This window comes from Pelophylax lessonae (assembly GCF_965119305.1).
Source record: "Pelophylax lessonae genome assembly, chromosome: 5".
Taxonomy (NCBI): Eukaryota; Metazoa; Chordata; class Amphibia; order Anura; family Ranidae; genus Pelophylax; species Pelophylax lessonae.
This window is the reverse complement of record NC_138772.1, coordinates 53,211,069-53,234,229: the sequence shown is the minus strand read 5'-3', so window position 1 is coordinate 53,234,229 and position 23,161 is coordinate 53,211,069. Positions and strand designations below refer to the sequence as shown.

Sequence of the window (23,161 nt, the reverse complement as noted above, 5' to 3'; positions counted from 1 at the left end):
CTTAAAGGGGCGGTCACCCTTTTATTTTTGCTGCTACAAGGGCATGGATTCTCAGGAATACTAGTTTCCTGCCAATTTAGTGGGAAGCCAGGGGACTGCGGTTTCCCCCCCCCCCCCCGGGGGGGGGGATTTGGCTGCGATTGTGGCTAGCCTTGCGACTCAGGTGCAAATGCTGGTGGTTGCTCAATCCTCTAAAAGGCCCAGAGTTTTCAATTTCCTCTGTTTCAGAGGGTGATGGTACTGGGGCTGCTGTGGCAGAGATCTCCTTATCGGGGTCTCGTTCCTCCCTGGACCTTATAGGGTCAGAAATGGAGGCTGAGGTAGAGGGGGTTGATAATTCTCCCCCTGGCTCGTCTGAAGAGCTTGCACTCATGGATGAATTGGTTGCTTCTATCAAGCAAACTCTGCGTTTGGAGGAGAAAACATGTCCTCCAGCTGCCTTGGCGGCTTATGGGACGCAGAAAAGGCGCAAATCATCGCAGATGTTTCCATGCACTGATGATTTTCAGCGCGCTGTGAAAGAACGATGGCGTAATATACGCAAACCTTTTGCTGTACCAAGTAGGTTTAAGCTGCGCTATCCTTTTACGCCCGCTACTGCTGGGCGTTGGTGTGTCCCACCTCCGGTGGACCATGCGTTAGCAGTTTTGAACAAGTCCACAGCGATTCCTGCTGAAGACACCCCGGTGTTCCGGGATGCCACGGACAAGAGGATGGAGTCCCTTGCCCGTCGTACCTATTCTATTATGGGTTCTATGTTGAAAGCTTTATTTGCTTCACTTATGGCGGCCCAGGCGGTCGCGAGCTGGACGCAGGTGCTTAGGCGTGTCCTGGTGGCTGATTCTGCCCCCCAGGCGACTTTGGATATGGTGGATCAAATCCACCAGGGTGTCATGTATTTGTGTGATGCGGACCTGGATATGGTTCCGTTGGCTGCACGTGTACACAGTGTGGCGGTGTTATCTCGCCGCCTGGTTTGGTTAAAGTGTTGGTCTGTGGATCAATCTTCACGTAAGACCTTGGCCAATCTGCCTTTTGATGGTTCTCGCCTTTTTGGCGAATCCCTGGATGCCCTAATTAAAGGGGTCACGGGGGGTAAGAGCACGCTCTTACCTCAATCCCACAAGACTGAGACGGCTCCTGGGAAAAAAGAATGCTTTATTTCGGCCCCCTCAGGGGTCCTTTCGTGCCTTTCGGTCACACTTTGGGGCAAGCCGTCCAAGGGTCGAGGCTCCCGCAAGAAGCCGTGGGCAGGTAAGCAAAAGTCCGGCCAATCCGGTTCTGCGGCCCACAACAGTGTGGCCTGAAGGGGCGCCCTCACCCAATTCACAGGAAATCGTTCGATCTGGCTACTAGATCGAGTTTCTCTCTCGGCCGGAGAGCAGATTTTTTCCCTCCAGTCTTCTCTTATCCCCGGAGCGTTTGCGGGACCTGCGTCTAGCGGTGCAGGACCTGAGGGCTCAGGGAGTGGTGGTCCCGGTGCCTCATCGGGACAGATTTCGAGGGTTCTATTCCAATCTGCTCACCGTGCCCAGGAAGGAGGGCTAGGTGCGTCCGATTCTGGACTTGAAGGCGCTGAACCGCTTTGTGCGGGTGCGCAAGTTCCGCATGGAATCCCTGCGGTCGGTGGTGGCTGCCCTGGTTCCGGGGGAGTTCATGGCTTCCATCGACTTGAAGGATGCGTATCTTCACATCCCGATTTTCGAGGGTAACCAGAGGTACCTTCGATTCGCCATAGCGGAAGATCATTACTAATTTGTGGCGTTGCCTTTTGGTCTCGCCTCGGCTCCGAGGGTGTTCACCAAAGTGCTGGCACCGGTTCTGGCTTTGTTGAGGGCCCAGGGCATTTCGGTTCTGGGGTATCTGGACGATATTCTGGTTCGGTCTGCGACCAGCCAGAGTCTGGAGAAGGATCTGTCCGTCACGTTGCAGACTCTGCAGGAGTTTGGTTGGACGATCAATTTTCCAAAGTCGACATTGTGCCCATCGGTTCGGTTTTCTTACCCGGGTATGGTTCTGGACTCTGTCCAGGCGAAGGTCTTCCTGCCGGAAGGAAAACTCGCAGCTCTTCAGGTGGCAGTCAGGTCCCTCAGGGACGTTCCATCTTCGTCCATTCGGACGTGCATGCGGTGTCTGGGATTGATGGTCTCGGCTTTCGAGGCGATTCCCTTCGCCCAGTTTCACACACGGGATCTCCAAGCGGAGATATTGTCCAAGTGGGACGGGCGTCCGCAGTCTCTGGATCTCCAGATGTCATTGAGTTCTCAGACTAGAAGGGCTCTTCTGTGGCGGCTTCAACCCCCCTCAGTATCGGGGGGCAAGTCTTTTCGTCCCCTTTCGTGGACGGTGATCACCACGGACGCCAGCCTGTCGGGCTGGGGTGGTGTTCTGGGCGTTCTGTCCGCCCAGGGTGTTTGGTCGACGGAGGAATCCTCCCTTCCGATCAACGTTCTGGAACTGCGAGCGATACTCCTCTGTCTTCGTCGTTGGAACCCGGTTCGGGTGCAGACGGACAATGCCACGGCGGTGGCTTACATCAATCACCAAGGGGGCACCAGGAGTGCCCGGGCGGCTCGAGAAGTGGCCGCGATTCTGTCTTGGGCCGAGACGCATGTCCCGGCAGTATCGGCAGTTCACATTCCGGGGGAGAAAATTTGGCAGGCGGATTATCTGAGCCGCCAGACCCTGGACCAGGGGGAATGGTCCCTTCACCCGGCTGTCTTCCAGGTGTTGTGCGCGAGGTGGGGTCTTCCGGAGGTAGACCTGTTCGCGTCTCGTCTGAACAACAAAGTACCACGGTTCATGACAAGGACGCGCGATCCTCGGGCAGACGCGTCGGACGCGTTGGTTGCCCCGTGGCATCAGCACCAACTGATGTATGCGTTTCCACCGATTCTATTGCTGTCCAGGTTCCTTCGCGGAACCGACCACGGTGATTCTTGTGGCACTGGACTGGCCTCGCCGGTCCTGGTACGCAGACCTCGTATATCTGGCAATCGACTCCCCGTGGCGTCTGCCTCTTCGAGAAGATCTTCTGTCGCAAGGACCGATCTTCCATCCTGCTTTACAGTCGCTGGTCTTGACGGCCTGGCTGTTAAATCCGAGGTCCTGAAGAACAGGGGTCTTTCCCCTGAGTTCATTCACACCTTAATAAATGCGAGGAAGTCTTCCTCGGGGAAGGTTTATTACCGTACTTGGAAGGCGTATTTTGCCTGGTGCGAATCCAGGGGTTTCTCTCCTGACACTTATTCGGTGTCTAGGGTGTTGCCCTTCCTTCAGACGGGTGTTGACCAGCGTCTGGCGCTGGCCACGATCAAGGGTCAGGTGTCTGCTTTGGCCGTTCTTTTTCAACGGCCTGTGGCATCTGATTCTTTGGTTGGCACTTTTGTGCGGGGGTACGTCATCTGATCCCTCCTAGGAGGGACCCTCTTCCCCCTTGGGACTTGAATCTAGTTCTATCAGTATTGCAGCGTGCTCCTTTTGAAAGGTTCAGGGAGATCTCGCTGTCTTTGTTATCCAAGAAGGTCGCCTTTTTGGTGGCTATCACCTCGACTCGTCGAGTGTCGGGGCTGGCAGCCTTGTCCTGCAAGTCTCCGTGTCTGGTTGTGCATTTGGACAAGGTGGTCTTGCGACCTAACCCTTCTTTTCTTCCAAAAAGGGTTTCGGACTTTCATCTCAATGTGGACATTGTCAAACCTTCGCTTTGCGCGAAGCCGAAGCTTCCGACGGAGGTGTTGCTTCACTCCTTGGATGTTGTCCGGGCGATTAGAGTCTATCTCAAATCGACTGAGTCTTCTCGCAAGTCGGATGCCTTGTTTGTCCTTCCGGGAGGTCCTCGGAAGGGCATGGCGGCGTCGGCTTCTACAATCGCCAAATGGCTCTGACGGACCATTGATCAGGCCTATGCTTTGAGGGGGAAAGTTCCCCCTGTACCTGTGAAGGCGCACTCTACCAGATCTCTGAGTACGTCTTGGGCCTGTCGTCATGGGGCCTCTGTGGCCCAGGTGTGTGAGGCGGCGACTTGTCGACTGTACACACTTTCACGATATTCTACAGAGTAGATGTTCAGGCATCGGCTGATGCTTCCTTTGGCCGCAAGGTTCTTAGTGCGGCAGTTTCCTAGAGCCCTTGTTACGGGTTCTTTGGCTTTTTGGGATTTTTGTTTTTTCCCTGGGTTTTCTTGCTCCTGTTGAGCGAGTGTTTTGTTCTTATGCCCAACTGGTTTCCTTCCTTTGGTAAGGTTCCTTTCTCTGATGGGGAGACGGCGTTGCCTTGGGCGCGGCTGAGTTCTTCCCACCCCTCATATTTACACTGCTTTGGGACATCCCCATTGGTGATGAATATGAAGTGGGCGGCGACTGTCGGAGGACGTAAGAGAAAACGGAATTTTTGTAAAATCTTACCTGTAAAATTCCTTTCTCTGAGTCCTCCGACAGTCGCCGCCCCCGCCCCTCTTTTGGGGTTTTTGATGTACTCTCTACTGCTATTCCACTGAAACTGAGTTGGATACAGGAAGTGGAGGGTTATGTACTGAGGGGACCACCCCCTGGGGGTGGGATATGTTAAAAGTCTTTGTACTAACATATTCTATTGCCTAGCTACTCCTACGGAATAAAGGACATAACCCCATTGGTGATGAATATGAAGTGGGCGGCGACTGTCGGAGGACTCAGAGAAAGGAATTTTACAGGTAAGATTTTACAAAAATTCCGTTTTTTGCTAGCCCATACTTGGATGATAAAAATCAGCAGAGCTTCCCCTCAGATCTAGAGCAACTGTACTTGCAGTGCACAGTATATTTGCTTTTAGTAAATCAACCTCTACGCCTTTTGCATTTACTGTGTATGGAATGGAGGTGGTACAGCTAACATGCTTTAAACCCATCTTCAGGTAAAGGAAAAATGCTCCCTTGCAGTGCAGGGGGCAACTCTACTGCAAGGAGCATTTTTTTTTCTTTACTAGTTTAGGTGTAGTGAGTGCAAAAAGCATTTATACTTGCCTGATCCTCACCCAGCGTTCTCTACTCCCCTATTTTCTGGCAGTGTACTGTTTCTCAGCGTCCTGCCCAGTGCAGGGCTGTGGGTTCTACTTTGGACTTGATGACATCAGAGGACCTGCAACTGCCAGAGCATAGTGGAAAAAAGAGTCTTAAGCCTGGATGGAATGTGTGGGAGCAGGGGGTTGGGTAAATATGTTTTTCTCTTTCATTCATTAATGGACACAGCTCCTGATTCTTCATAACCATTGGGTTATACTGCCCCTTACAGGAGTAGGACACTAGGTAGAAAAAAGCTTGACTATGCCTATGGGCAGTCCCAGGGGGTATACACTCACACTCATCTATAGGCAGCATAGTAATTGCTTGTTGGAGTTGCTGCTGACTGGGTTTTTCCTGGTCCACAATGGGGGGTTGAGCAGGGTTCCCCTGCTACCCTGAGGGTTAGTGACTAGGGCAGGGATGTCCTCTGGGCTCCCTGCTGCAGTTGTTGGGCTGGGGGAGTGGGTTTTGCATCCACGGGTTTGCGCCTAACACAGCCGGATCTGGCCCCAAATAAGGCCGCGGCTTTGCGGCCTACTGGTCTGGAGCTATGTGGGGAGGCCCCAGTGAGGGTGGCTGATGCCACTACCTTCCCTTTGGGCATCCACCCTCCCCTCCGCTGCCCCTGGGTGGTCGGCTCTGCTTAGGCTCGCGCTCAGGCGGCTGGGCATCCACATAAATTTAGGCCGCGGCTTGCAGCCTACTAGGCCATGTGGCCGAGTCTGCTTTAGTTTGGGCTGGGCCGGGCCCAGTGAGCCTGGCTGGGAGGAGTGTACTTGCGGCTGGGCATCCACACAAATTGAGGCCACGGCTTGCGGCCTACTAGGCCATGCTGCCAGCTTGGCACCTCCCTTGGAAGGGGTGGTGCTTTGGGGATTGTTTATTTTTAATGGCAACCATGCCGCCATTATTGTGGAGGGCGCCTACCCCTTTTAGCATGGTCGGACCTTCACGCTACCCTGCCTGCGTGTCTGCGTCATCAGTGGGAGAAGCTTGGAGGGCGACCCCTTTGATTTTTGTGGGGTCCAGTAGGTGGTCCATTCATGGACCCTGGGTCAGCATCCCCCTTGAGGGATCGCAGTCTGTGGCCCTCCTCTGATTGATTGTTTCTTTTTCCGGGTGACCTTAGTATATAGCGTCCACCGCTCTCCCCTTCCTCATCTGTCCATCAGATTCTGAATCTATTTCGGCCACTGTGGGCGCAAGTTACACTACTGGGTCTGCGTACACGCTCCAGGAGTGCTCAGACGGTGAGGATGTTTCCGCTTCTTCTCTAGCCATGCATGAAAAGGCGCTGGTGGATACACTGATTGTGTCAGAGCGTGAAATTTTAAACCTGGTGGAGATGCTGCGTTGGAGGGGCCAGTCCCTTTTGGCACCACAGGTTCTCCACTGTGGCGGGGATGTTCCCCTTTCCTGCTTACTTTGACAACATTGTCACATAACAGTGGGGATGTCCAAAACGCACTCTTGTGGTCCCTAAGTGTTTAGCTATGCGGTATCCTTTATAAGGATTCCCTGCTTATAAAGTGGACAGTCCCACCTGTAGTGGACTTGCCGGTTCCAGGTTATATAAAGCTACCTTAATTCCTGTTGAAGAGTCCTGGGCCTTTAAAGATCAATTTGATAGGAGAACAAAGGCTCTGGCCTGCCATATGTTTAATTATGGCTGGTTCGGCTTAGGCCAGTATTTACTATTGCCCTGGTGTCGCAAACTGACGAGTGGGCTAAACTTCTATGCCGGGATCTGGAGGGAAAACTGCTTCCCCCTGTCCTTGCGGTGGTGGCGTATCAGATGATCCAGGGACTACAGTTAATCTGTGATGCCTCTTTGGATACGGCTCCTTTGATTTTAGGCTGTCTTTATCATCAGTAGTCCTTCAGCGTCTTATCTGGATGACAATGCTGGTCTGTGGGCCAGACTCCTTTTGAAGGCCTTATCTGATCTCCCATTTGTGTGGGATCACCTGTTTGGAGGCTACTGAGGGCAGGGAGCCCTGTCGTAGACGTTGGCCATTCTTCTCAGGTCATAGGAGGCCTTTTTCATCCCTCAAGGGATAATAGTCCTTCAGGGCCTCCCCCGGAGGTTCCAAGAGGACCTGGTCTTGCAAGCCACGAGTGGCTCTTACAGGCCAGTGGACAAGGCTGGGGTGGGGGGGGACGTGTTTGATGACTTCAGATTCCGTGGACCTTTCTGGTACAGGTCAAGTGGGCCCACAAAGTCATTCGGTCTGGCTACAAGATCAAGTTTTGGTCTTTTTCTCCGGAAAGGTTCTTCCCTTCCAACCTGCACTTGTCCCCAGGTCGCTTAGGGGGTCACTTTGAGGCAGTGCCAGACTTGTTACTTCATTGGGTGATTGTCCCAGTTTCAAGTTCGGAATGTTTTCAGGGGTTTTACTCAAACCTGTTTTACAGTTCCCTGGAAGGAAGGCAAGTTATGTCCAATTCTGGACCTCAAGGCGCTAAACTGCTTTGTGTGGGGTACCGAAGTTCCAGATGGAATCTATTCGCACGGTAGTGGTGTCCCAACATATGGGGGATTTTCTCGATTCCATCAACTTCAAGGATGCCTACCTACGCAGTTCAATATGTGTCGGTCACTAGTGCTTCCTCTGCTTTGCCGTGGGCGAAGAACAATAATAGTTTGTGCCATTTTACCTTTTGGTCTCGCCTCCGCTCCTCGATCCTCTGCTCCAACAAAGTGTCAGCCCCGGTGCTAGCATTGCTGCGTCAGCAGGGGATCGCGGTACTGGAGTACCTGGACAATCTTCTTCTGCAAGCAGAGTCTCAGACTGCTCTGATGGACACCTTGGAGATTACTCTGCGATCTCTGAGGGAGTTCGCTTGAAATCTGAACCTTCAGAAGTCTGCTTTGGTTCCGTCCACAAAACTGGACTATCTGGGTGGATTCGGCCTCAGCCAGAGTGTTGCTTCCTCTGGAAAAACTCCAGAAATTGCAGGAGGCAATTCAGCTTCTGTTGTCCAGCAGACGGTCATCCCTCTGGGCTTGCATGTGGGTGCTGGGCCTGATGGTGTCTACCTTCAAGGCGGTTTCGTTTGCACAGTTCCACATGAGATCTCTGCAAAAAGATATTCTGGGGAAATGGGGCAAGAATTTAGTCTTTAGAGGTGGCTTCATTCTCCGGCACTTCGACAGGGAAATCCTTCTCCCCCTGTATTGGGCGGTTGTCACCACGGATGCCAGCCTGTCCGGGTGTGGAGGCATGCTTGGCACAGCTTGTTCTCAGGAAGTCCAGACTGCCGGTCAATGTACTGAAACTCTGAGCGATCAGACTTTGTCTGGATCATTGGACAATTCGTCTTCAGGGGTGTCCGGTACAAATTCAATCGGACAATGCCACGGCGTGGCCTATGTCAATCACCATGGGGGCACACAAAGTGTCCTGGCGGATCGGGAAGTAGCCAGCATTCTAAGGTGGCCAGAACGATCGTTCCAGCCCTCTCTGCTTTACACACTCCATGGAAGGTACAGACGTTTTTTGCATAGTCTCGGGATCCTCTGTCTGACGCCGCAGATGCATTAGTGGCCCCTTGGTGTCGGTATCGTCTGACTTATGCCTTTTTACCTCTGAAATATTTGCCAAGACTCCTGTGCAGGATCGATGCAGCAAGGGATTCCGGTCTGTCTGGTAGCTCCAGACTGGCCTCGCTGGTCTTGGTACACCAATCTGGTACAGCTGGTCGATGATGCTCCTTTGAGACTTCCTCTCAGGGAAGATCTGCTGTCCTAAGGGCCAATCTACCATCCTGCTTTACAGTCGCTGGCTTTACTGGCTTGGCTGTTGATAGCCAGGTGCTGAAGGATAGAGGTTTGTCTGAATCGGTGATTCTTACGCTGTTAAAGGTTAGAAAATCTACCTCTAGCAAGATCTACCATTGTATTTGGAAGATGTGTGTTGCGTGGTGTGAGTCTTTTGGGGTTCTTCCTCGCTCCTTTTCGGTGGTTGTGATCAGTGCCTTGTGAGTACCATCAAGGGCCAAGTTTTGGCCTTGGAGGTTTTCTTTTAAAGTTCTTTGGCTTCACTTTCCTTGGTGCGCACCTTTATCCAGTTTGACACTTGGTTCCTCCAGTGCCATCTCCATTACTGCCGTGGGTCCTCAAATTGGATTAGTCAGTTATCCAGGAATCTCCCTTCGGATATATTGGGAGGTTCCGCTGCTTACGTTGTCCCAGAAGGTGGCCTTTTTGGTGGCTATTACTGAGCTTGCGACGTTGTCTTGTCGTTCACCTTATCTGTTGGTTTACAGAGGTAAGGTTCTTCGTCCCTGTAGGTTGTTCCTTCCAAAGGTCGTCTGATTTCCATTTGAATGAAAACATTGTGTTGCCTTCCCTATGTCCCAAGCTAAAACATCCTAAAAAAATTGCTCTGCATTCCCTGGATGTGGTTCGGCATTTAGGCTGTACCTGGCAGCTACTGAATCTTTTTTGGGAAGTCAGACTCACTATTTGTACTCGCGGTTGGACCTCCAAAAATGGTTAGCTGTTTCTGCTGTGACCATTTCCAGATGGATCAGACAGACAGTGATTCAGGCCTATTCAATTAGGGGTCAGGTTCCTCCTTTCCCTGTAAAGGCATACTCTACTCGGGCGCGTAGTGCCTCCTACTGTAGGCCTTCTGTCTTCGGGCATCAGTGATGCAGGTTTGAAATGTGACCATCTGTTTGTCTGTGCACACTTTTACAAGTTTTATAAAGTGGATGTATTGGCATCTGCGGATGCTTCTTTTGGCCGCAAAGTTTTGCAGGCTGCTGTTTTAGAGGAAACAAAAAAATGGTGCAAAGCACCCATCTACTGCGCTCCTGAGAGGTGATCTTCTAACCACATCAAGCCATACTCATGCAGCTACCAAAGACCTTCTACTTGGATGCTTCGACCTTTTAGCCCCTTTCAAGACCAGGGTAGTCTGGGACCACTAGAATTTAAAAAACAAACACAAAGGCGCACTGGCCTAGTGCATTATCTTCCACAAAGGTTTTATTGAATAAAAGGTATAAAAATACTCAAACTAGTTCCTGGTACATGCATATCAAATTAATATATTCCCGTCAGCATCAGAACCGGAGGGCGTACTGTCCTCTAAAGCGTGACAAGGCTTACACGTTTCGAGGCTTAGCCTCTTCCTCAGAGCCTATAGACCAAGTCTGGGCCCTTGCTTCATATATTTGACAATGACCTCTTAATCCAGGTGCAATTAGACCTAGAACCTCCCCCACAAGGGTGTGTACATAGGTTGCCGGCCCAAATCAACTTGCCCAAACAAATTAATTAATAGCGCTTCCGACCAAAAATGGGCTACTCCTGTTCATTAAAAATGTGTCATATACACATAAGATTGAATCACTATATAAAAAAATGTATACATGAACTAAAAGATATGCCTAAAATCAGAATGTGAGAATGTGAAAATACAAAAATAAATACAAGACTAAAAGTGAATCCCATGACTGGGCATCACTTACCGAAGTGATGTGTTGCTCCCAGGAAAAACAATCTACAGCTTCTTACTCTGACCATGTTGTAATCCTAGTCAGGGCAGTAAGGGGGCTATTGTGTCCCCATCTTTACACCACTTGGGAGGATATCGGCAAAAATAATTTTTCCTGCCAGTGTCATTATTACAGTAATAGTGCATATTTTTAGCACTGATTACTGTAGTAATGTCACTGGTCCCCCCAAAAATGTAAAAAATGTCAGGGGTCCGATCTGGCCGCCGTAATGTCGCAGTCCTGCTTAAAATCGCTGATCGCCATCATTGCTAGTATAAAATAAAATAAAAATGACATGAATCTTTCCCCTAGTTTGTAGATGTAATAACTTTTGCGCATACCAATCAAAATGCATGTGCAAAAAATAAAAATTGCGCAGGTGATCAAATGCCACCAAAAGAAAGCTCTATTTGTGGGATAAAAAGGACATCAATTTTATTTAGGTACAGCGTTGCACGACCGCAAAATTATCCGTTAAAGTAACGCAGTGCCAAATGCAAAAAATGGACTGGTCATTAAGGGGGTAAAAGCTTCCAGTCCAGAAGTGGTTAATAAATTCCATTTGGGTAATGCACAAGGTTGGTGCGCCCTCTTTTTTTTTTTGTTCTTTACACAGTGTTGCCATCGGGTTCCCCTGACCCTAGGAGGGCAGCAAAATCTATGCTTATACCCAGAGATCTAGAGACCCACCGCTGCCACATCTGTCGAGCGCAGGTGAATTGGTCTACTTGTTTACAACTGCTTGTAACAAAACTAAGTGCCTATAGCTGAGTGTGGGTGTATACCCCCTTGGATTGCCCATTGGCTTAGTCAAGCTTTTTCCTGCCTAGTGTCCTACTCCTGTAGGGGGCACTATAACACAATGGTTAAGAAGAATCCGGAGCTGTGTCCGTCAATGAACATCTGAGAAATGCGTTTTGCGACAAGTCAAACATCCCATTTTTGTGGCTCATTCGGGCCTTTGAGCATTGCAGTGTGGGGGCAGGTCCACCGCAAGGGAGGATTTTTCTTTTCCATGAAGTTCATCTTCAAAGTGGTTCTAAAGGATGAAGGTTTTGTACCTTTTAAAGCAGTCTGTGCAGCTCCCCCCAGCCCCCCTTATATTTGCCTGAGCCCGATCTCGATCCTGCAGTGTGCGCAAGAGCAGGGACTCTTTCAGTTCTCTCTGTCCTCATTGGCTCATAGACAGCAGCGGGGGCCATAGGCTTCTGGTGCTGTCAATCATAGATGGTGCATTGCAGAGTCGTTCTCTGTGTGGCAATGGACGACACGCGAAGGCGGCTGTGGACCGAGGCTATACAAGTGGTGTCATAGCAAGTGGTTTGTGCTATGGTAAACACTTGGCGGGGTGGGGGGGTGGGGGAGTAGCGCAGGCGGGGAGCGAGAGGAAGTAACCATTGGAACTGCTCTTTGCATAACCATTACATAGAGCAGGTAAGTATGACATGTTTGTTACCTTAAAAAGGATGCCACAGAGGTACCACCATCTAGACACTTTAGATTAGTACTTAACTGAGTTGTTCTTTCAAGCAGTTGTTTGGTGACTTGGGTTTAAGAGCATTTAGGGTTTCTGATCAAAAAAGCCCAGCACTAGGTGCTAATTTTTTGACTGCTTCTGTGTAACTGAACATACGTATGGGTTGCAGGTGGAAGATTTTGGAGAGACTGAATGACCTGTTCCATTCATATTTTCGTTTGTGTAATTCAGTCTTCTACTTTTTCAGGTCAAGTCGGAAGACAAAACTATAATAAAGCCCTTTTAAAAATGTTGCTGATACGTGTAATTGTCTTTTCATTTGGCCTTTTTACAATATTAGCCCATTACAGACACTTATGTGGAAGACTTAATGGAGGGTTTAATGGGCACTTTATCTGACAACTGCATGTCCATCATGTCCCACTTGAGATAAAAGCTGCATTTTATTCCTCTCACTAGCCAAGAATCTGATCTAGCAAAAGGACAAACACTTAAGGGTTTATATCCGAAAACATGAGCTTTGTGCCCATAGCTTAAAGTGGAGCTCAACCTTTCTGGCAAGAGTCTTTTAAAAAAATACATACCCCCCGCTGATACCACCAATTGTGGAAGAGAGTTCCACATTCTTACCTCCCTGACAGTGAAAAACACCCTATGCAGCTTAAGGTTAAATCGCTTATCCGCCGATCTCATTGTGTGGCCACGTGCCCTCTTACACTCCCTGAGACTGAATAGTTTTTTTCCTATCCTGGGATCACCATTGAGGTATTTGTAAATTGCTATCATGTCCCCTCTCAGGCGTCTCTTTTCCAGTGAGAATAAATTAAGTGCTTGTAGTCGTTCCTCGTAATTAAGGTCCTCCAATCCCCTAATTAGTTTTGTTGCCCTTCTTTGGACTCTCCCCAGCTCTAGATCATCCTTTCTGAGGAATACTTCAGATGTGGCCGGACCAGAGTTTTGTAAAGTGTCAGGATTATAGTTTTATCTCTGGAGTATATCCCATTTTTTATACATGCTAATATTCTGCCCGATTGACATTGAATGCTATTGCTCAGTCTGTCTTCCACTAGGACCCCCAAATCTTTCTCAATTCCTTGATTCCCCCCAGAGGCTCCCCCCCCCCCCCTAGTGAGTAGTTTGCGTTTGTTTTTAGCCCCCAAGTACATTACCTTACATTTCTCCACATTAAACCTCATTTGCCATATAGTTGCCCACTCCATTATTTTGTTCAGTTCATTCTCTAAGATTTCTATATCCTGATGTGAAGTTATTGCCCTGTCTATTTTTGTGTCATCTGCAAAAACTGAGATTGAGCTAGTTATCCCATCCTCTATATCATTTATGAATAGATTAAACAGACTAGGTCCCAGGACAGAACCTTGGGGTACCCCACCTACCACTCCAGACCAGTCTGAGTACACGTTATTTATCACCACCCTTTGCACATGCCCTTGTAACCAGTTTTCTATCCAAGAACAAACCTTTTGGTCAATGCCTGCAGATCCTAGCTTGTAGATTAAGACTTTATGGGGAACTGTATCGAATACCTTTGCAAAATCCAGATACACCACATCCACAGGCCTCCCCCCTATCTAGATGGCAGCTCACTTCTTTGTAGAATCTTAACAGATTGGTCTGGCAAGAATGTCCCTTTGTAAACCCATGCTAAATACTACTAATGATACTGTTTTCCTCCGCAAATTCTTGGATATAGTCCCTTATCCCCTCCAATAATTTTTTTTTTTGCAAATATTTTTATTATGAACATCCAGAAAGACAGGTACAACAATGTCCATACACAGATTACAGAATAAAAGAAATAAAAATACTGTAAACAGTGGCAGCTCAGTCCAACTGTGTCCATTACAAAAGAAAAGCCACAATAATAACAAGTCTGTGAGCATAAAGCATAGTGGTAGACAAAGTCCCTAAATAAGTGCAACAAAAGATACCCCTTCTGGAGTGTGTCCTTTTTCCATTTTCATGTGTAGGGTTCCCCTACTTGGAGAAAGAGGAAAGAGCACAGAGCTTAAGGGCAAGAAGCGAAGAAGGGGGTGAGAATGAAGGAGTAGAGAGGGAGGGGAGGGAGATAAGGAGGGAATGGAGAGGAAGGGAAGGAATGGGAAGGTGCTGGTAAGGGCCTTCTCACCTTAGGCCATTGACCTCAGGTCTCACCTTAGGCCATTGACCTCAGGTCTACCCAACAACACGGACGTTGGAGCCTCCGAGACCCAACTTCCCGGACAGGGAAGTTATGACCCCTGTAGGAGCGCCCCCTTCCCAGAGGCGACAAAGAGATCCCAAAGCCTTCATTTGTCTGCGTGTTGATCACTCTTGTGCAGAGATGCTGCGATAAGGCTCTCCAGTTTGATGATTTCCTCTATTTCCTGAAGCCAGTGAGCAATTTTTGGGGGGTATGTCTGTTTCCACTGAAGGGGTATGCAGGCTCTAGCAGCGTTCAGCATGGGGCATAGAAGCAATTTTTTTTAAAAACGCCAAGTGGCATGGTCGACACCTGCAGCAGAAAGAAAGCCAGGTCGTTCGGGATCACCCATTCCGTGAACATCGCCAGGATCTGCCTGACCATCTTCCAGAAGTGACAACAAAGGGCAGGACCAGAATACATGACATCTCCAGCATCTGTCAGAGCTGTGCAGCACCGTAGGAATATAGTACCAACACGTAAGGATTTTGAAGTTTGTCTCCTGAGTCCTGGTGTAAACTGAGGAGCTCAACGCCAAGCGTATCATTTTTTGTCTCTGTGTCACTGAAAATTGGCAATTCAGGTCCGCCTCCCATTTCCCAATCCAGGGCAATTCAGGCGGGTCAGGAGGGGTCACCAGGAGTCCATAGGACAGCAAGAGAGTCCGGGTAAGTGCCCCCTCCACTTCATAGCACTCCTCCAAAATCGTCAATGGTCTAAGAATGACAGCTGGGCCTGGAAGAGAGCTCAAAAAGTGGCGTACTTTAACAGCCGACCAAAAGGGGAGCGCAAATGAGCCGCCCTCCGCCATCAGGTCCGGGACAGAAGGTCACCGATGCCCCACCAAGAAGTGAGAGACTCAGAATACCCCAAGCCGACAGAGCTCCACTAGCGTGCGGTCCGAGGTGCCCGGGGTAAAAAATTTAAAAATTGCGCAGTTGGAATCCTATGTTGGTGGGCATGTTTTCTGATATAGAAATCTCTGAGTAAAAATTCTATACCAAAGGTTTTTTCTTTAAGGCTCGTACATGCGATAAGAAAATCGTACAAAAATGTCAGTGCAAGGAACGGTCGGTCGATTATCTGTTCGTTAGTTTAGGGCTGTTGACAACCGATTCCGACTGTTCGGGCGAAAAAACCTTCAGGTGCAAGCTAGAAAATTTTATATTGCACGTGAACACAATCTTCGGATTTTACCTTCTATTGCTGCAGAGCATAAAGAACGATAATGTGCTTTACTGTATCAATTTGATAAGTAAAACAATTTGTGAATGGTTTGTTCAGCTTGTGTTGCTCTATATGATTATTTCAGATTTAACAATTAACTTCTCTTATTTGGTCACTTTTGGTCTTTTAAATAATACCTTTAAAAGTGTTTTTATATCGGTTTGATCACTGAAAAAACAACCTGTTGTCCCTGCTATATCAGAAATACAGTAAAACCTTGGATTGCGAGCATAATTAGTTCCAGAAACATGCTTGTAATCCAAAGCACTATTGTATCAAAGCAACTTTCCCCATAAGAAATAATGGAAACTCAGATGATTCGTTCCACAACCATTTATTCATAAATCCTTCAGTTTATAGTCCATATAAACAGATTATAGCAATGTGATAGGTTGTGTAACCATAAAATGTCCATCCACAAATGGCGCCTCTACAAGGGGATTAGGAGCTACAGAGTATAAAGGAGAAGAGAGGCGCCTCTAAGGGTAGCAATATGGTTACATTTAATGAAGGTACAACATTAAGAGGCACATATGGATGATTACAAGAGGCCACATCTAATATGCAGGCATCCATGGTAAAGCTGTCCTCATAGACCGCCGGCTCTCCCCGCTGTCAGTCTGCAATTGTGACCAGGAAGACTACCCTGTGGTAGCATGATCTGAAAGTGAGGCTTGAAGTGCTCATGGAGCGCAGTGTGGAAGGGATGACATCGATGGCGGTAAGGAGGACAGTCTATGCGGACAGTTTTACCCCAGATGCCTGCATACTTAGATGTGCCTGTTTTAACCACTTTACCACCGGAGGATTTTGCGGTCTTACGTCCAGGCCACTTTTTGCGATTCTGCACTGTGCGACTTTAACTGACAATTGCGCGGTCGTGCGACGCCGTACCCAAACGAAATTTACGTCCTTTTTTTCCCACAAACAGAGCTTTCTTTTGGTGGTGTTTGATCACCTGTGCGATTTTTTTACTTTTTTCGCTATAAACAAAAAAAGAGCGTAAATTTTGAAAAAATAACTATTTTTCACATTTTTTTTTTTATATGAAATTCCCCCCCAAAAATTGTAAAAATCTAAATTTTTGGCCAATTTGTTTTCTGCTACCTATGTTTGGTAAAAAAAAAATCACAATAAGCGTATTTTGATTGGTTTGCGCAAAAGTTATTGCATTTACTAACTAATGGAAAGATTTCTGTCATTTTTGGTGTTTTTTTTTTTAACGAGTAATGGCGGCGATCTGCGTTTTTTTTTTTTTTTTTTTTTTTTGCGGGACTGCGACATTGCGGTGGACAGATCGGACCCTTGACTGACATTTGACACTTTTGGGGGTACCAGTGACATTACTACAGTAATCCGTGCTATAAATATGCACTGTTACTGTAAAAATGACACTGGCAGGGAAGGGGTTAATTTTATTGGAGAGGGAGGGGTTAATGTATGCCTGGTGCTTACTGACGTGTGTGGGGGGAGGTGACTGAGTGACACAGGGACAGATCGCATGTTCAGCTATGCTGAACCCTGCAATCTGTCACTGTTTGTCACTTAGGAGATCCGCCCGCTTTGTTTACACAAGCAGGCGGATCTCCACACTCGATTCCCCGACGATCCTCCCCTGGCCCGACTCCCGCTGTGACTGAAAACAGCAGGAGCGAGCCTCCGGCAGCACGCAAGCACTGCCCACAAGGGGAGGAGTCCAGCGACGTAGGTCTACGTCGCTGGACAGAATCGAGCCACTTTGCCGCGGTACAGTCCCAGTGACTGGTCGGCAAGTGGTTAAACATCAACAATGTGAGTTGCTAAATGTTGAACCTTCAATAAATGTAACCATGTTGCTACACTTGGTAGGGCTCTTTCACACATGGAGTCCGTCGGATTCCGTTTTTCTCAGCGGGGGATTGATCCGCCGATCCCCGCTGAGCAGGAGGATGACAGCTCTTCTCCGTGCTGTGTGCGGAGACAGAGCTGTCAGGCCCCCATGCATCTCTATGGGGGACTCAGATGGGAACGGACCGTCTGTCTGTTCTCAGTAAATCCCATCCGCTGGACGGATTGAAAATAGGGTTTCCATCCGTCCAGATTTATCGGATCGGATGTCATTGGACATGTCTCCGCTGACATCTGATGCCCCATAGAGATGCATGACAGGAGGATCTGACCGGTCCGCCTGTGTGAAAGGGGCCTTATACTCGTGATGTGACACTACTTGTATATCAAGACCTCACTCGTTTATCCAGTCAACATGTATAAAAAAAATGTTGCTTATCTTGCAAAACTCAGGCCAAGTTACTCTCAATCCAATTTTCTACTGTATTGTCAACTGATAACTTCCTGAGCTTTCTGCCTCTACTGCACTGTTATCTGTTACATTGTTCCCAGCCACGTCTGAGGACTATAGAACCCCTCCCCTCTGTGTTACAGAGAAGAACAGAGGGGTGGTGTTTGTAGTTCTGTCCTATGGTGATGATGATGCTTCTCCATTTATGCAGTACTATGAGTAAGTGTTGTCACCCTAGCACACGATTGGAAAAAAAGCCTGATAAAAAGAAAACCATATAATTGTTTTTTGTTTTAGGATTTAGATATGCTTTAACTCTGGGTCATTAGGATATATTTTTGTTTTTGCAGGAGCTGGAGCGAGTTACATCTCTGCAGACGAGTCTTCAACTTGCTGCGGTTATATGTGCTAATGGAAGGAGGTAAGGGGGAGAACACGTACCGAGGATATGTGGGGGTGTGTGTCTGTCAGTTTGTGTATACACTGATCACCCACATACTGTATATCATTCTTCATCATCTTTAACCCACTTGCTAGGTGATGGTTTGAGCAGCACAGCCTAGAAATAAAATACTGCGGGGAGCATCTGTACACTCTCAAAGATATTTGGATCTATGATATGATTGGGGAAAAATTGGAGATATTTGGCAAGTGGCCATGTGCAGTAAAAGAATAACATATTCCTAAATTAGTTTTTTTTAAAAAGCCCTATCTAGCTGCAGACATGGTGATGTAAATAATTAATCCTCAGAGTTTGCAAACTTTATGTAAATGTTCTACTCCCCTTTTTTTACTGACTTTTGCAGCCTGATATTCTTCACATTTCTAATATCTAATGTAACACAGAGCAGATGCACATGATAAGGGGAAGAGTGCACACTGCAAATGTCATACCGGAACAACTTCACTGCTTTTCTTGTGAACTTTGAGGATGAACTTCTGCAGAGTGGATGTAATTACAGAGGTTCACTGAGGACGTGTTTGAACACGTATTTACTACTTGTCAAAAATATATGTAAATAATTTTGTCTGTAGCTTGGCCAAAGGTTCCCCTATCCCCATGTTTTTACATTGCTGCCATGCTAAAACACCTACTGCTTTCAAGAAGTTGCTTCTAATGCAATTCCATTGGTGAGAAATCTTCACCAGAATGCATGCTATACAACAGCTGCAGCCTTTACAAAGGCAGATGGGGGTGTCACCCCCCCCCCAACCCCCCAATGTATTTTTTAAAAGAAAGTAACATCTTCTTTGTTCTGAACTTGTGGTCAGGAACAGAGACACAGACCCTTTGTAAAGGTTGTTATTTTATAGGCTAGGGGTATTGAATCAAAATTCACTGGGGGTCTAGTCAGTAAGATTTTCTTCATTCAGAGGTCAGAATTGCATATTTGATTCTTAATGGCATCTTGGAGCATCAGCAAACATAGAGCATTTTTGTGAGCTTCAAACCGTATAGTGTCACAACACCATGCGGCACAATTCAACAAAAGTTCAGGGACTTCTTTCTGTGTTTCTGCATGTAAGACAGCCCATTGAAATAAATAGGCTGTCTACACAAAGAAGGCAGGTTGCAGCAATGTAATCCTAGGCCTAAATCGTTTACTTCACAATCCCGTTATTACAACTGTTCTTAGTTCCCCTCAGTACATCACAGCTACCCATTTAAACCACATCCCCCTTCATATCACAATTCTCTCCTCTTAACTTTAAGATCCCCTTTACATCAGTCTCACTACACATAACAGTCCCCCCCCCCCCCCCTTCACAGTAGTGTTCTCTGCCCCAACCCCCCACTTCACATCACTACTCCTTCCTTTGCAGTAGTGTCCTCAACACCCTTCATTCCACCTCCCCCCCCCCGCTTTCATATCCCCCCCCCTTTTTCATATCATCCCCAGCCCCTTCTCATTCCTGTCCTTGGCTCCCCTTCCTGTTCCTGTCCTTGGCTCCCCTTCACGTTCCTGTCCTCGGCTCCCCCTTCGCGTTCCTGTCCTTGGCTCCCCCTTCACGTTCCTGTCCTTGGCTCCCCCTTCACGTTCCTGTCCTTGGCTCCCCCTTCACGTTCCTGTCCTTGGCTCCCCCTTCACGTTCCTGTCCTTGGCTCCCCCTTCACGTTCCTGTCCGTGGCTCCCCCTTCACGTTCCTGTCCTTGGCTCCCCCTTCACGTTCCTGTGCTTGGCTCCCCCTTCACGTTCCTGTCCTCGGCTCCCCTTCCACGTTCCTGTCCTTGGCTCCCCTTCACATTCCTGTCCTTGGCTCCCCTTCACGTTCCTGTCCTCGGCTCCCCTTCACGTTCCTGTCCTCGGCTCCCCTTCACGTTCCTGTCCTTGGCTCCCCTTCCACGTTCCTGTCCTTGGCTCCCCTTCCACGTTCCTGTCCTTGGCTCCCCTTCCACGTTCCTGTCCTTGGCTCCCCTTCCACGTTCCTGTCCTTGGCTCCCCTTCCACGTTCCTGTCCTTGGCTCCCCTTCCACGTTCCTGTCCTTGGCTCCCCTTCCACGTTCCTGTCCTTGGCTCCCCTTCCACGTTCCTGTCCTTGGCTCCCCTTCCACGTTCCTGTCCTTGGCTCCCCTTCCACGTTCCTGTCCTTGGCTCCCCTTCCACGTTCCTGTCCTGGGCTCCCCTTCCACGTTCCTGTCCTGGGCTCCCCTTCCACGTTCCTGTCCTGGGCTCCCCTTCATGTTCCTGTCCTGGGCTCCCCTTCACGTTCCTGTCTTCGGCTCCCGTATTTTAAAAAACAAAAAACAATATATATATATATATATATATATATATATATATATATATATATATATATATATATATAATATATAATGCAGACTCCTTTTTTTAGAGGTTCTGTAAACCAATCGGGCTCTCCAATTAAATTTCACACTTCCGCAGCAAGTTAATGATCACGGCTATAGATAATGTACCTATCTGAGTAATAAAAAATTTAATTTTTTAAAATATTTTTTTTTTTTAAAAAGTGAAAGAGGGCAACATAAAAAGAGTGTGATGTTTGACACTGTTGAATGGATGTAAGTAGCAATTAACCATGAATTCTCAAGGTGCTCATCAGATATTTTGGTTCTAATTTTGCTCTTTTGCGCTTCATTCTTGGAAACCGTTGCTCACTAATATAAGTGCTGCGAAAAATTGATGACCCGAATAAAGCATGATTGTGAAGAGTGGGAGATTTTTCTTTGGGGAGATAAAATGTATAAAAGTCGAGTAAAGAGACACTGTCAAATTTTTCTTCAGCCGCATATGTTGTGTAAACGCATTTTTCCAAAAAAAGTAAACCTTTTTACGCATGTTTACAATTTTGTGTTGGGCTGCATTCATTGTCGTCTCGGGCCACAGGTTGGACACCCCTGCTCTAAAGCTTACCACCTCAGCTTACCAGCAAGGCTCGGGTTGGCAGCATAGACCGCTCATTCTTCAGAGAATTTTCTAGATTTCTTTTTTTTCTGCATTGAAAGTGACAACATACTTTCAGAAAACGTTTTTTTTCCTCACCCTATAGTTTGTCTTAACAGTTTAATACACTTCGTGTTCCCAAGTATCTATTTTACATTCCGTCTGCTAAGGGTAAGAAGAATTTGCAGTGAAGAGATGCTGCTGCCCCTGTAATTTCCTGCAGAACACTTTATACTAAATATAATAATTACAGCATTTCTTCCTTGTTTCAGCAGTGATATGGATTTTCCCTCTTAGTTTCTATTTCATTTGTGACTTCAGTGTGTTTTGAATAGGAAATGCAATATCTCATCACAAGTAACCAAGCTGAAACCGCAACTTGGTTTTGCTGGCAGATTGTTAACATTTAAGATTGAAGCAGATGCCAAGGTCAGGAAACATCACTTCTTTATGTGGTATTAAAGGGCAGCGGCAGGGCACAGTAACAAGATTTATTTGGCCCATTGATATCTGTACAGATAAATTGGAAAAGATATGTCTGGGAAATTAAAGTGGAGTTCCACCCAAAAGAGCAATTTCCGCTTCAAGGACTCCTCCCCCCTTACATGCCACATTTGACATGTCATTTTTTTTTGGGGGGGGGGGGGGTGGCTACCTAGTTTTGACAGAAGTTCTCCTCTCCTCTTCACCCTCCCTGCAATATTCTGGGACACGTCACAGGTCCCAGAAGATTGCCCAGCTATTTAGGTTAGGAGGGCTGAAGCAGCAAGCTGTCACAGCGGGGTGCCCACACTTGTGATGTCGGGGAGAGGCGAGGGAGAGAACCCAGGGTTTGGGCGGCTGGATTGTGGGACAGGTGAGTGTGGGTTTATTAGGTCAGCAGCTACACTTTTTTGTAGCTGCTGGCTTTTAATAAAAACAAAAATTACTGGAACTTTGCTTTATTTTGACTAAATATCAGAATCGCCAGCATCTTCACATCAGGAACTGCAGATGGAGCTTAAGGCCCCTTTCACACACATGGTGCGTTCAGATCCGCCTGTCAGTTTTTTAGGCGAATCTGAACGGATGCCCCATGCATCTTTATGGGGCAGCGGATATCAGCGGAGACATGTCCGCTGACATCCGATCCAATCCTGCCTATTTTCCATCCATCTGGCGGATTGGATGAGAACGATTCCCATAGAGGACAGCGGAGATCTGACACCTCAGTCTCCGCACATAGAGTGGAGCTGTCATCTGCCTGCTCAGCGGGGATCAGTGGATCGTTCCCCGCTGAGAAAAACGTAGTCCGTCGGCGGAACGGACATGTGTGAAAGGGACCTTAGGCTGACTTTTGTATTTTCCTCTATCCCCTTAGCTTCCTATTTATTTTTTATATAAAGCCTATTGTTTACTGAACTAAATAGCTCAACCTTAAATTTACACACAGCAAATGAGTCAAAGGAGCGACTCGTCATTGGACAGTTCCAATGGGAACGCATCAGAAACGCATCAGTGTGTAAAGGCCCGCATAGATTTATTTGAAGCTCCAGTAGTAAAAAGTAAAACATTGCTTCCTCTTCAGGAGTAATGACACTACCTATTTCTACATGTATACCTATTTGTTCCACACGCTTATGACTAGTTTTCTTTTTCTCATATGTTTGCCATCACTTGTTTTTTTTTAGTATACACTACAGCAATTTCCTTCATACACACCTTTCATCTTTTATTACCTATTTGTAGTTACCCGTTTCATTCAGGCATTTCCTCTGTTTCCATTCAGTATACATCATAGCAGATGCAGTAGTTTTGCAATACATTGTTACTATTCTTTTATATATTTATAGCTTTTTGTTTTACACACACTTGCCAGAAAATGACAGCTGGTATTGTAGTAATCACTAGTTTCTATGCAGCATACACTACACACACAATTATAATCATTCAAGTGTTTTACTTTACGATGCACCATACACACAATGACAGTACCTGATTCTATATAAATTTAGTTTAAAAATTTTCCTTGGTACGCATTATAAGG

General features: G+C 47.4%; 1 protein-coding gene across 1 annotated transcript in view; it reads left to right on the top strand.

Moving 5' to 3' along the window:
* The window catches only part of VPS50 (VPS50 subunit of EARP/GARPII complex), a 428,941-nt gene that overhangs the window by 94,135 nt on the left and 311,645 nt on the right, over nt 1–23,161 (top strand). Inside the window, exon 6 of the mRNA XM_082258038.1 lies at nt 18,082–18,152. Within this exon, the coding sequence (XP_082114164.1) occupies nt 18,082–18,152 (71 nt within the window). The remainder of the gene's footprint in view (nt 1–18,081; nt 18,153–23,161) is intronic.